This window comes from Eriocheir sinensis, chromosome 27 (assembly GCF_024679095.1).
Source record: "Eriocheir sinensis breed Jianghai 21 chromosome 27, ASM2467909v1, whole genome shotgun sequence".
In the NCBI taxonomy this organism is placed as follows: domain Eukaryota; kingdom Metazoa; phylum Arthropoda; class Malacostraca; order Decapoda; family Varunidae; genus Eriocheir; species Eriocheir sinensis.
Window position 1 is genome coordinate 4,551,163 of NC_066535.1, and position 12,998 is coordinate 4,564,160.

At 46.2% G+C, this 12,998-nt stretch overlaps 1 protein-coding gene across 1 annotated transcript in view; it reads right to left on the bottom strand.

The window, feature by feature from the left end:
• Window positions 1–7,482: 7,482 nt before the first annotated feature.
• LOC127004020 (mediator of RNA polymerase II transcription subunit 20-like) overlaps window positions 7,483–12,998 on the bottom strand; it is a 40,699-nt gene continuing 35,183 nt past the window's right edge. Inside the window, exon 6 of the mRNA XM_050871226.1 lies at window positions 7,483–8,451. Coding sequence (XP_050727183.1) covers window positions 8,332–8,451 — 120 coding nt within the window. The 3' untranslated portion in view covers window positions 7,483–8,331. The remainder of the gene's footprint in view (window positions 8,452–12,998) is intronic.

The following is a 12,998-nucleotide window of genomic DNA, read 5'->3' on the forward strand; positions in this document are numbered from 1 at the left end:
AGTGTGATATTTAACATCAGTGTGTTTTGATAGTAAGTACACCTATGAAAGTAAAAACTACTTTTATACTAATCTCAAATTTCATTATATGGAGAGAGAGAGAGAGAGAGAGAGAGAGAGAGAGAGAGAGAGAGAGAGAGAGAGAGAGAGAGAGAGAGAGAGAGAGAGAGAGAGAGAGAGAGAGAGAGAGAGAGAGAGAGCACACCCTGCCTGCTAGGAGTGGCCTCCCTCAAGGTGGTAAAGGGATTAAGACAAATACCACACCTCACTCATGGGGATTAGGATTATAATTATGACTCATTAACATACTCCAAAATTGAACTAATTATAGGGCACGTATGCGTGTGTGTGTGTGATTTTCCACATCAGTGTATCTTGATAATAAATTCACCGATGAAAACAAAATCTTGCTTTGTAACCCAATCAAACTTCAGTCATGTAGGGATGGGTGGAAAGAGAGAGAGAGAGAGAGAGAGAGAGAGAGAGAGAGAGAGAGAGAGAGAGAGAGAGAGAGAGAGAGAGAGAGAGAGAGAGAGAGGATCGGGGTGGCACACACCGCCCTATTGGAGTATGGGTGTGGGTGGGAATCTCTCTCTCTGTCGTTTTTTATGCCCTCTCTCTCCACACAATGAAATTTAAGATTAATATAAAAGTAGTTTTTACTCTCATAGGTGTACTTACTATCAGGACACCTCTCCTCCCGAAACTGATTCCTCTTTTTGGCCACTACTCTATTTAGGAGCAGTAAGTAGCGGGCTTTTTTTTCATATTGTTTTCTTTTTTTTTACGCCCTTGCACTGTCTCCCCTCCTGCCACACCGGGTTCCCCCACCCCCTCTCTCTCTCTCTCCACCAATCTGTACATGAATGAAATTTGATTGGATTATAAAACAAGATTGTTTTCATGGGTGAATTTACTATCAAGATAATAAATTTACCCACGTGATATATAGACTATAAGATTATGCATAATAAATGGCATAAACCAAAAATAATATTAATTTCCGATATTTCTAGTTGGGGGGGAGGTTTTTCAGTTGGGCAGAGTTTGTGGGGCGAATCTTTAATTGGGAACTCTGGGGGGCCGATTCTTAACACTGCTGTGTGATATTTTGGGAGCAACCATTCGTAACAGTTCTTCAAAATCAGTGGTAGACATTCTGAGAAAATTATTGAAACCTACTCCATCAACTCTCAGCTCCGCTAAAAGCAAGTCACTTTGTAAGGCTCCATTTTCTAGAAACGACCTCTCACACACACGTCTTCTTGTCTTTTTCTTGCTCTCCAGTGAGTGCAATAATAAGTAGAATACAGAGGCCACTGCAGCAACCTCCCCACCACTCAACATCCTGAGAACAGTACTGAGGTGTGGACAGGAAACATCATTTCCCGAGGGTATTCAAATATATCCAAGTTGTTTCCCGAACCACTTGGGAAACATCTGGGATGCACTGTTGTCATACAAAGATTCCTGGTGTGGACGGGCCTTTAAAGATAGAGTGTCCATCCGGGAGTGTTTCAGGTGCGCGGACACACACACACACACACATAAGAACATAGGGAAACTGCAAGAGGCCGGGTGGCCTACACAGGGCAGCTCCAGAATCCCCCTCTCTACTCACGATGGGTGTAGTAGGTGTAGTTTCAGGGATTACACACCGACTGCCCCCCCCCCCCTCCCCACCACCACTAACACAATCATCTGAGACCAATATTACCTCCATCGATATTAGCAATGAACATTTACAGTAATCTTAAATTAATACATGCTGATATCTGCTCGCCGAGGAATGACCGAGACAAGCAAGCAAACCCCCTGGATACAACGGTTTGGTATAAACTATTTCCCGCCCCGCCCTCAACGGCCAATTAATGCGTCGGAGTTTAGCACCGAGGCCACGCGCAGCTATAGCGTATGCCCCCAACTTTACCTTTGACAGCAGTATGAAATAACAACTAATTGAAGACGTGGTGAAGGTTGTGCTTAACTGAACCCTGAAAGCCACAATAAACGCTACAAACTCTTATAATTAGAGCAGAAAAAGGAAGCCCTTACACAACATAAAAATAAAGAAAAATAATGTATACCGTACCCCACATTCAGTAAACAGCAACGTCCATCTTCTTCGGGTTTTACAATAATTTCCTTACCTCGCTTTCCATATATCAATATACGTGCGTAAAGGAGACGCAAATACATTACTTTCGAATTTGAAAAACCTAATCCCTTTGAAAACTGTCATTTGGCTTCACTTTGGACGGCCGGCAGCTGCGACTGTTACCTACGCTTTTTCCTGCCCAATCGCTGCTACTGTGTGTGTGTGTGTGTGTGTGTGTGTGTGTGTGTGTGTGTGTGTGTGTGTGTGTGTGTGTGTGTGTGTGTGTGTGGTTGTGTGTAATAGTTAATAATAATAATAATAATAATAAAAAATGGGAAAATTTATTTGGTAAGCAGCCAGAGACTGAAAATTTAAATGTTAAACATAGATGCATTTGTGTACATAAAATACAAATATAAACTTAAATTGTATAAAAAATGATCATCTACTACAAACAAATATCTAATATGGGGCGCTTCCTGTACCTCTCCGTCCTTTCACATGTGTGTGTGTGTGTGGTGTGTGTGTGTGTGTGTGTGTGTGTGTGTGTGTGTGTGTGTAAAAAGTGGCAAAGGATAGGAGATCAAGTGTAGGAGATAAACGAGGAGGAAGAAAAAGAAAGGAGGCGAAAATAAAGATCGAAGTAAAGGAAAATAAATATAAAGAAAACAATAAAAATGAATGCGAAAAAAAATATAGGTGCGTAAAAAGTGGGAGATGTTGCGAGATTAAGTATAGGAGATAAACGAGGAGAAAAAAAAAGGAAAGGAGGTAAAAAAAAAGATCGAAGTTCAAGAAAGTAATAAGCGGAAGGTGGAAGGATGGAGAAGGGAGGGTGCGGGAAGGGAGGGCAGAGAAGGGAGGGTGCGGGAAGGGAGGGCAGAGAAGGGAGGGTGCGGGAAGGGAGGGCAGAGAAGGAGGGTGCGGGAAGGGAGAGCAGAGAAGGGAGGGTGCGGGAAGGAAGGGTAGAGAAGGAGGGGGGGCGGGAAGGAATGATTGAGAAGGAAGGGTGGAGAAGGGAAGGTGCGGGAAGGAAGGGTGGAGAAGGAAGCGTGGAGAAGTAAAGGGACGGGATGGGGAATGGAGAGTACGAGAAGGAAGGGAAGGGGAGTGGAGGGGATGGGAAGGGAGAGGGTGCTAGGGTGGGGAAGGAAGGGAAGGGCAGTGATGGGGTTGGGTAGAAGGGATGGGCAACGGAGAGCACGAGAAGGGAGGGAAGGGGAAGTGGAAGGGACGGGCAGGGTGGGAAGGAGAAGGAAAGGGAGGGATGCAAAAGGATATGGAGTGATATACTAAGACTTAAATTCTACAACGATATAATGAAGGAAAAATATTCTGGAAGGGGTTGAAAATAATGAACGACTTAAAAACGAAAACAAGGAAAAGTTGGTGATGTAATATTTTGTGTTACTGTTTCACGATGATGGTTATGTTGTTTGTGGCTTGTTGCTGGTGATCGTAAGGCAAAGGTTTTTTGTGGGCCGTTTGAAATTTAAAACCCGTGACAGCTAAATGAGAGGACACACACACACACACACACACACACACATTACCTGTTCAATTTCAATGCCAGGATTTATGTAATGTCACTTTTGACTGTTATCATCATCTAAACATTGTTGTTAGCATTATCATTACTGTAAGAAATTGTTAGTATTACTATTATGACATCGTATCACTAATATATTTGAATTATCTTTTTAGTCTTGTTTACTTTCTTGAACCTTATGGAATACAGCGTCACCATTTGTCTCAGTCTGTTGTCACCGTTACACTGATAGGATGAAAATCCGATATTTTTTTATAATTTATTAAACAATAAATAAATATCTTTGTGCAAAAAGTGGAAAAATAAGTTTGAATCCTTAACATAAACGATCCACGTCTTATATAGTATTTACAGTCGAACACAACACTCACAGTTTGTGGGTGCCGCAAAGGCTTCGGGGATGGGCCCTCTCCTTTTTCCAGTCGTATATCCGTCTGCCTAGGTCGTAGAGGGGCGAAAAGATGAAGTCCGGTGGAACGTGGCCTGTGTTGTGGTCCAGGTTGACCGCCAGCACGTAGCGCACCAACGTTGAGTAGTCTACCACTTTGCACGTGCCCACCGTCATCACCGGCGTCGTCATGATCCGCTTTGTCTTGACGTCTAGGAACTCCTTCGGTATATCCAACCACTGGTGTGTCTTCGGCATGAAGCGCGGCTGATACCCGTGTCGCACCATCCTCTTGGTGATGAAGGTAAGGTCGCGGTCATGATGGCAGCGCAGGATGTACAGCAACTGCTTGCCGGAGCTCATCTGGGCCCAGAGGTTGTGGAAGTAGTCGTCAGCTTCACGCAGCAGCCTCATGAAGTGGTCTTTGGTGTCTGGGGCGACGGGTATCAGCACGATGCTGCGGAGAGTTGTGATGACGGCGCCGGCCGCCAACTCGCACATCCCCGGCATCTCGTACAGTTGCTTGCAGGGCTGGTTCGCTGTCAGGAGACGCAGGATCTTCAAAATATCAGAGAACTCCTTGATGGTGTTGCGCGGCGACTTAACATTCTTACATCGCATCCGCCGCAGCCGCTCCGCCGCGCTGCCCATCAGCATTATCAGGTGGGCGAAGACCCGCTCGGAGTGCCCCAGCTGAAAGCATAGAATATTTTCACAACTTCGTTCCATGTGGGGCCACAGCAGGCCGGCAGTCTGCATGTTGTAGAGCAACTTTCCAAGGACAGACAGCAGCCCCGCGCGGCCCACCGGCAACAGGCGGGATACGGAGAGATTTAGGGCGTTCACCAAAAAACCATCAACCACGTCGTTGCCGAGGGAAGTATCCAGAAGGTCCTCCGCCGTCCACATGGCGGCGAAACGCAACAGCTCGAGCTTCAGTAGTTGATTAGGACATATGTTGTCGTAACACATCATAAACGCCACACACTGTTTGAAAAATCGCGACAAGCCGCGGCAGTGCGGGAACATCCCCGGCCTCCACTGGTTGACGAACGACACTGCGGCAAAGGCGAGGCGCTCCCACTGCCCAACGACTCGCTCAGACTGTACATGAGATACTTGTATCACCAGCTCCAGGGTCCTCAGCCCAAGATGCGTCAACCTCTCCACCATCTTCACCTTATCTTTGGCATACACGTGGATGATGGCCCGGCGCACCACCCGCACCACCTCAAGCGCTTGGCACGCACACAGGTCTCTCTCCAGCAGCATATGCATGCCCTTGAGGAAGGTGTCGTCGAGGCACTCAACGACCTCGCGTGGGTTGTGCTCCATCCACAGCAGCATGTCGGAGTACACCCTGTCCACCCTGGCGTCACGCACTGGTACGTGGACGAAGTCTGTAAGGTCCTCCATGTCGTTCACTGCACCGTGACCCTTCGACGAGAAGGCTGCGGAGGAGAGACTGTGTCCTGCTTCATCTGGAACCAAGGGTGAAATGAGGTCATGACTGCCGGGTGTCTACGTATATAAGCACTTTATTCCGGCGAGGTCAGGTCACCACAGGCTCATCCCCAGCACCTCCATCCCGCCCACGTCCTCCCATCCCCCCTCTCCCTTACTCCTCCATTGTTGCCATCACACACTGCACCCATCACTGCACCGTCATTATCGCCGCGTCACGTCGTGCCCGTGTTCAAATGGAATTCTTTACTGTAGCGGTATTTTATTGTTTGTATTGAGAGAAGAGAGAAGAGAGAAGAGAGAGAGAGAGAGAGAGAGAGAGAGAGAGAGAGAGAGAGAGAGAGAGAGAGAGAGAGAGAGAGAGAGAGAGAGAGGGGGGGGGGGATGCGGATCATAGTGAAGTCAGGTGAGAACACCTTTCTTGGAGAGAGATCGGCAGGGGGAGAGGGCAGGGGCGCCGGAACATAACAGACAGCAGCCAGGCGCTCTCTTAGTTACAATGCTATATTTTCCTTTTTTCTTCTATTTTCTCGATGATCGGTAGGCAACTCGTTACATCTTTCTGTGTATTAGAGAGTGTGGTTAGATTCACAGAGAAGATTGTGAAGTTTTTATGCTCCATAATTATATATATACACACACACACACACACACACACACACACACAAGGACCAATTACCGTCCCTCTTTGAGCAAGAGGGTGTGTATGTGTGGGGGGGAGGGGGGGGGTCACAGCAGTATCCGGAGATCGGTTCAAAACGAGCTCCAAAACCTCCATGAAGGTATTGACTGGCCCATCACGAGTCCAGCACATGATCAGACCTTGGACCCTCCTTCCACACACACACACAAAAGCAAACGAAGACTTAACATACATACCGTGAACGCTACATACACTGTTCTACACTGTAGCACACGATGACAGGGGATTCAATAACCATGAAATTGGAACTCATTACATTTTAAAATGCAAACGAATAGATAAATAATGGAGTATAACAGTGAAAGTGAGTGGGATAAGAGAACATCGACTCTTGCTGGTTGTGTGGCTGGCTGGCCCTGCTGCCGTTATTACATGCATACCTTCGCCTGATGAGTCTCCTCCCGCCGCCGCGCCCCCGACACACCGCACACACTTTGCAGGCTGCGGCTAATGGGAAGTAGTATACGTGCCCCGCTGATTTTAAAGACAGTGTGTCCATCCGGGAGTGTTTCAGGTGCGCACGCACACGCACACCGTCTGCCCCTACCCCCCTACACACACAAAATCTGCCAGGTTTGAGTTGGCGTTAGGTCGTTAATCCTCCCTTCACCTCGCCCTCTCCTTTCCTTCCTCGCCCACGCCCTCGCTGTTAGTACTACACCCCTCCCCTCCCCCACTGGGACTTGTGATTGTCTCTCCACACAGGGTCTACATCTGCTCCTTGCTTCACCCACTGCTTCTCCTTCCCACATACTCCTCGCAATACGACCTCCATCGACATAGTAACGAACATTTTCAGTAGTCTTTAATTAATACAAATTGATTTTTGCTCCCCGTGGAATGACATCGACGAAAACAAACAAGCAAATCTCATTCGATACAACGGTTTGGTATTTTCCTATTTCCCGCCCACTCTCGACGGCCTATGAATGCGTCGAACCTTAGCACCGAGGCCACGTGCCGATCTAGTGTGTGCCCACAATATTGCATTTATTTACCTTCGACTGCAATACAGTATGAAAGAGAAGTACTTTAAGGCGTGGTGATGGATGAGCTTAATTAAACTCTAACAGCCACAATAAACGCAACAAACTCTTACATGAGGTACAGAAAAAGGAAGCTCAGTAGTCAATAAGAAAAAAAAATCCGTTCCACAACACTTATATATACGCCACTTCCAGTTATCAGCAACGTTCATTTTATTTGGGGCTTACAATAATTTCTTTACCCCATTTTCTGTGTATCAATCTACTTGCATAGAGGAGACGGAGACAGAAATATCCAAGTTTATTTTTTACTAATATATAAATCACATACTTTTTTCAATACTGTAGAGAGGAATAGGGGGTTAGGAGGAGGAGGTGGAGGAGGAAGAGAACTATAAATGAGATCAGGGTTGTAGAGAGAAGGAGAAGAGAAGATTAGATAGTACAGATGTGTGTGTGTGTGTGTGTGTGTGTGTGTGTGTGTGTGTGTGTGTGTGTGTTAGGTGCTGGAGGGGTTAAGAGGGACAGTTTTCGTGGGTAGGGAGGAAAGAGAGCGGAGAGAATTTGCATGGGGAGGGAGGAAAGGAAAAGGGAAGAAAATCTGAGTGAGGAAGGAGGAAAAAAAAGGGAGATAGTTTCTGTGAAAAGGGATGATAAAAAGAGGAGAGCGCAACGAAATCATTTAAAAGGAGAGAAGAAAACACTGTGAAATTACTTAAGGCAGAAAAGGGTGTGGATATTTATTTCACCGTGAGAGGAAAACCGTACATTATTACATTTCAGAGGAAGAATTAGCTAGAAAGAAATTTTTTGATATTTATTTCACCGTGAGAGGAAAACGGAACATTATTAAGGGGAAGTTCATTTCAGAGGAGGAATTAACTAGTAAGAATTTTTTAAAAGGACGAGACGGTAAGGAAAGTAATGAGACGAAAGGGATGAAGGGGAGGTGATGCAGAGTGATGGATGATGAGGGGAAGGAAGAGTAGATTAGGAAGCAGAGAGGGAAAGAGAAAGAGAAACAGTTGAGCAAGAGGAGAAGGAAGAGGACTAAGTGAGATCAAGGTTGTAGAGAGAAGGAAAAGTGAAGATTAGATAGCATAAATGTGTGTGTGTGTGTGTGTGTGTGTGTGTGTGTGTGTGTTAGGTGCTGGAGCCCGTGGTCTGCGTGCCGGCGAAGGTGGTGCCCTCTCTGATCTCGTTGAACTTCTCCACGTACTGCTGCACCGTGTCCTGGGGGGTGTGGACATCGTGGAAGCGGTTCTGAGGGAGGGAGAGAAACGGTGGTGAGGGAGAGGCGCGGCCGATGGAGGGGAGGGAGGGACATAGGGGAGAAGAGGGTGGGGCGAAGGTGTTGGCGGGGAGGGAGGGAAACAAGCCTGGCGGTAGGACATACACACACACACACACACACACACACACACGTCTGTTTTCCATATAATGATACGGATGCTTGGCCTTGACCTACTGAGCCACCGATATGCTTGTTACTGGCCTGTGTGTGTGTGTGTGTGTGTGTGTGTGTGTGTGTGTGTGTTGCCCCCGCCCCTCAACACCACCGCCACATAAAAAGGAAGGACACCGCGGGAAAAAAGTAAATATTGACGCTTTCATCCCACGCTTTCATTACTTTCGAATTTGAAAAACCGAATCCCTTTGAAAACTGTTATTTGGCTTCATTTTGGACGGCCGGCAGCTGCGACTGTTACCTACGCTTTTTCCTGGCCAATCGCTGCTACTGTGTGTGTGTGTGTGCGCGCGCTTATCTATCTACATACATTTCTCTTCTGCCTATATTAATGATTCCAGTGTGTGTGTGTGTGTGTGTGTGTGTGTTATATTTATATCTATGTATCTACCAATTTATTTATACATTTCTCTTCCGCGTCAATGAATGGTTCCAGTGTCCATGAATGATGATTGTCAGTGTGTTCACGCGAAAGCAACTAACGCTGTGATGAAAATATCCAAATTTGCCGCGCCAGCGATTCACTTGTATTTTGGTCCATACATTGAATTTTGCCGAGATGGATACCACCGGCCGCCGCTCCCCTGTGCCGCCACAATAGCTACTGACCGACCCCCTTCTCCGGAGCCTCGCGCTAATGACTGTGATGCCTAATGAATTGACACACTGAATGTTGAACTGCATCAGAAAATTTACCGGGAATGGCTTGTTCGTATATATAATCAGCCCGCTCATCAGTCACTGTGTCTGTGGTGGCGACCCGTTGTATTCAGCCGTGTGTGTGTGTGTGTGTGTGTGTGTGTGTGTGTGTGTGCGCGCCCGCTCCTCCTATCGCGTATACGAATACAGACGTGAGCGTGACCTGAGTCTGGTTCGCGTCCCCACCATCCCCTCTGACCCCCCCCTCCCCAGGTCAATATATGTTAGTGAGCAGGTGAATGGAAACACCCGCCCCCCCTTCCCCCTTGTATTGCCCTGACCTGCTGTGTAAATGAACGAACCAGGGAGAGAGAGAGAGAGAGAGAGAGAGAGAGAGAGAGAGAGAGAGAGAGAGAGAGAGAGAGAGAGAGAGAGAGAGAGAGAGAGAGAGAGAGAGAGAGAGAGAGAGAGAGAGAGAGAGAGAGAGAGAGAGAGAGAGAGAGAGATTATCACTGGACACACACACACACACACACACACACACACACACACACACACCACGAAGCCCAACACTACAGTCATTTCCCTCTCGACCTCATCTCATCAACACAATTCCCGCAGAAAAAAAAAAGCTAAACTTCATCACAAAACAACGCAGCGCCTCTACACCCACCCACCCATACCCACACCCACACACCCACACACAACGGTGGAATTATGAAAGCAGAACAAGAGTAAAAAACAACAAAAAAAAGTAAAACTAATACGATATCGTACAGCTGAACGTGGTCTCACCTCCCCCTCCCTTCCCCTCCTCCTCTCCCTTCCTCCCCCAAACCTCTCTCATCCTGCTCCCCCACCCCCTCCTCCTCCTCCCTCCCTTCCCCCCTCCCCCCTAGAGCCACAAGCCAGCGGGTAACACGGGGAGCAGGAAGCCCTTCACACAGCTGCTCGAAATGATTGATTCAAACATGCATGAAAACCTTTCCCAACTCGGCACATTTTCAGCATCATTTTCTGAGCTAAATTGAAAGAGGGGGCGACGCGGAGTGGGTAGAGCAAGTTACGGAGGGAGGGGGAGGAGTGGAGGGGAGGGGGTGATGGATGAGCAGATGGGTGGGTGGGTTGGTTCACTGGTATTATATTGGGTGGTTAAATGCTTGTATATGAACTTGAGATTGGGGAATGGAGGTCAAACAGATTTAAAGTGATACACACTTAAAAGAAGCAAGATAAACATAAAGAATGGCAATGGAAGGAAGGAAGGAAGGGGAGCGTGAGGGAGACTTGCGGGAGAACAGGGGGAAAACGTACCAAATGGAAGGAGATGGAAGAGATAGGCAAAGGAGACTAGGGAAGGAAGGGAAAGGTGGACTAGGGGAAGGAAGGGAAAGGTGAAGAAGAGGAGGAACGAGAGAGAAAAAAAGGGAGGTTAAAAAGGGTGCGAATAGGGTATACATGAGGAAGAGGTCAAGAATGGCAGTGATGAGATAGGTAAGGAGGAGGAGGAGGAGTTGACACGCAGCGAACCTCGTGTTTCATGCACCCACGAGGTTACTTTTGCAGGGCTTCCGGACACTAATGCCACCTGTCCGCAATATTTACTGGGCTCTCCTCCTGTTGTTGTTGTTATTGTTGCTGTTGTTGTTTTAGGGGTTTGCTTTATCCCTTGTTTTTTTTTTCTTTCCTCTTCCTCCTCCTTCTCCTCTTCATCCTCTACTTATTCTTTTTGTTATTGTTCTTGTTTTTTTACTTTGTTCTTGTTCTAGCTCCTCTTCTTCTTACTTTTCTTCTGTATTGGGTATTTAACAGACTCTCTTCTTGTTCTTGTTTCTTCTTCTTCTTCTTCTTCTTCTTCTTCTTCTTCTTCTTCTTCTTCTGCTTCTTCTTCTTCGTCTGCATTGGATAGGTATACATTTGACAGACTCTCTCTCTCTCTTGATTCTTCTTCTTCGTTCCTCCTCTTTCTCCTCCTACACACTGTTCATTCTCGGCTTTCTCTTTTACTCCTTTCCGTTTTTCTCTTCGTCCCCTTCTTTTTCACTTTCTTGCTTCTTTCTCTTCTACATGATATTCCTTCTTCTCAATCTCTTCCTTTTCCCGATCCCAGCACTATATTTTCCTCCTCCTCCTCTCTTTTCTGTCTTCAAGTTTTGCAAGCTTCAGGATTTCCCTCACTTTTTAAAACCGTCTTCTTCCTCGTATACACATTCCTTCCCTACCTCCCCTTAGGCCTCTTTCGTCTCCCCTCCCACTTCCTCATTTACGAGTTTCTAATACTTATGTGCATCCTCCTCCTCCTCCTCCTCCTCGCAGCACTTGAGAGGATGCTTTGTCTTCCTGTAAGGTAAAAAAAAAGTGTGTGTGTGTGTGTGTGTGTGTGTGTGTGTGTGTGTGTGTGTGTGTGTGTGTGTGTGTGTGTGTGTGTGCGCACGTGGTCTGAGGCGAGGTTCATACACTCCTTGAATGGGCTAAATCCTTGGGGGTTAGTTTTGCTTAAGAATGGCGAAACTAATGGGTTTACACACAAACATACACACATGTACACTTAGTTACGTATACATGCATTCTCAAACACACACACACACACACACACCGTCACGTTTGCAATCAGTCAGTCCGTCAGTCACTCCCTCACTCATTATCTCGTATTAACCACGTCTCCCTCCTCTTCCTACTCCCTATTCTTATTTACATCATTCTTCCTCCTCTCCCTCGCATCGCTGTCGCTTAGTTCAATCATTCATCCTTCGCTCTCGCCTCCTCCCCTTCCTCTATCACCTATTTTTTTTCTCTTAACACCGCCAACAGCTCTCGATCAACAGCTTGGGAACACGACACCTGCTCATATTACTATTCATAATTATATACTGACATGAGATATCCAGTATATATTATGACGTTTGTAATTGTCTAATATTACCGAACTCGCGCTGCCCTCCCAACTCATAAACATTCAGAATTTCATAAACGTAAAATATTCCTAATAGTCACTGCAGGGCGTTTCTCATTTCGTTATATACTAAATCTATCCAATACATACCCAGCAAATAATGAGAACAAATATACGAACACCTTTAGTTTACTGAAATGGTGTAACAACATTTTCTTCCAAACCAATAAAGTGTTCCATCAATTCACACAAAAAAATGACTTAGCGAGAATGGTGATAAGAGAGAAAGGGGATAAGTGTTAATAAGTGCATAAAGAGTGGAGAGACAAAAACTGGACATAATAAAGGGAGCAGTAGTAGTAACAGTAGTAGAAGTAATAGTAGTAGAAGTAAGAGTAGGAGGAAAAGGAGGAGGAGGAGGAGGATAAGCATATGTGGAGGAAGAAGAAACAGAAGCACCAGTATTGCTTGAGGAAGGGAATCTGGCAACAAGAGGAGAGTATCGAGACACCTCTCCTCCCGAAATTGACCTCTCTTTTGGCTACTCTTCTAAACTCCTTTTTTATGAGGGCAATGATTAGCGGGCATTTTCCCATTTTTGTTATCTATTTTTTTCCTTTGAGCTGATTCCTTTACTATAAAAAAAGAGAAAAAAAATACATACACTGGACTAACAAAGAGAGTAGCAGTAGACGTAGAAATAGAAGCAATAGTAGGAGGAGGAGAAGGAAGATGAGGAGGAGAAATATTTGAGGAAGAAGTAGTAGCCGCACCAGTATTGTTTGAGAGAGGAAAGCTGGTTTACCCCAA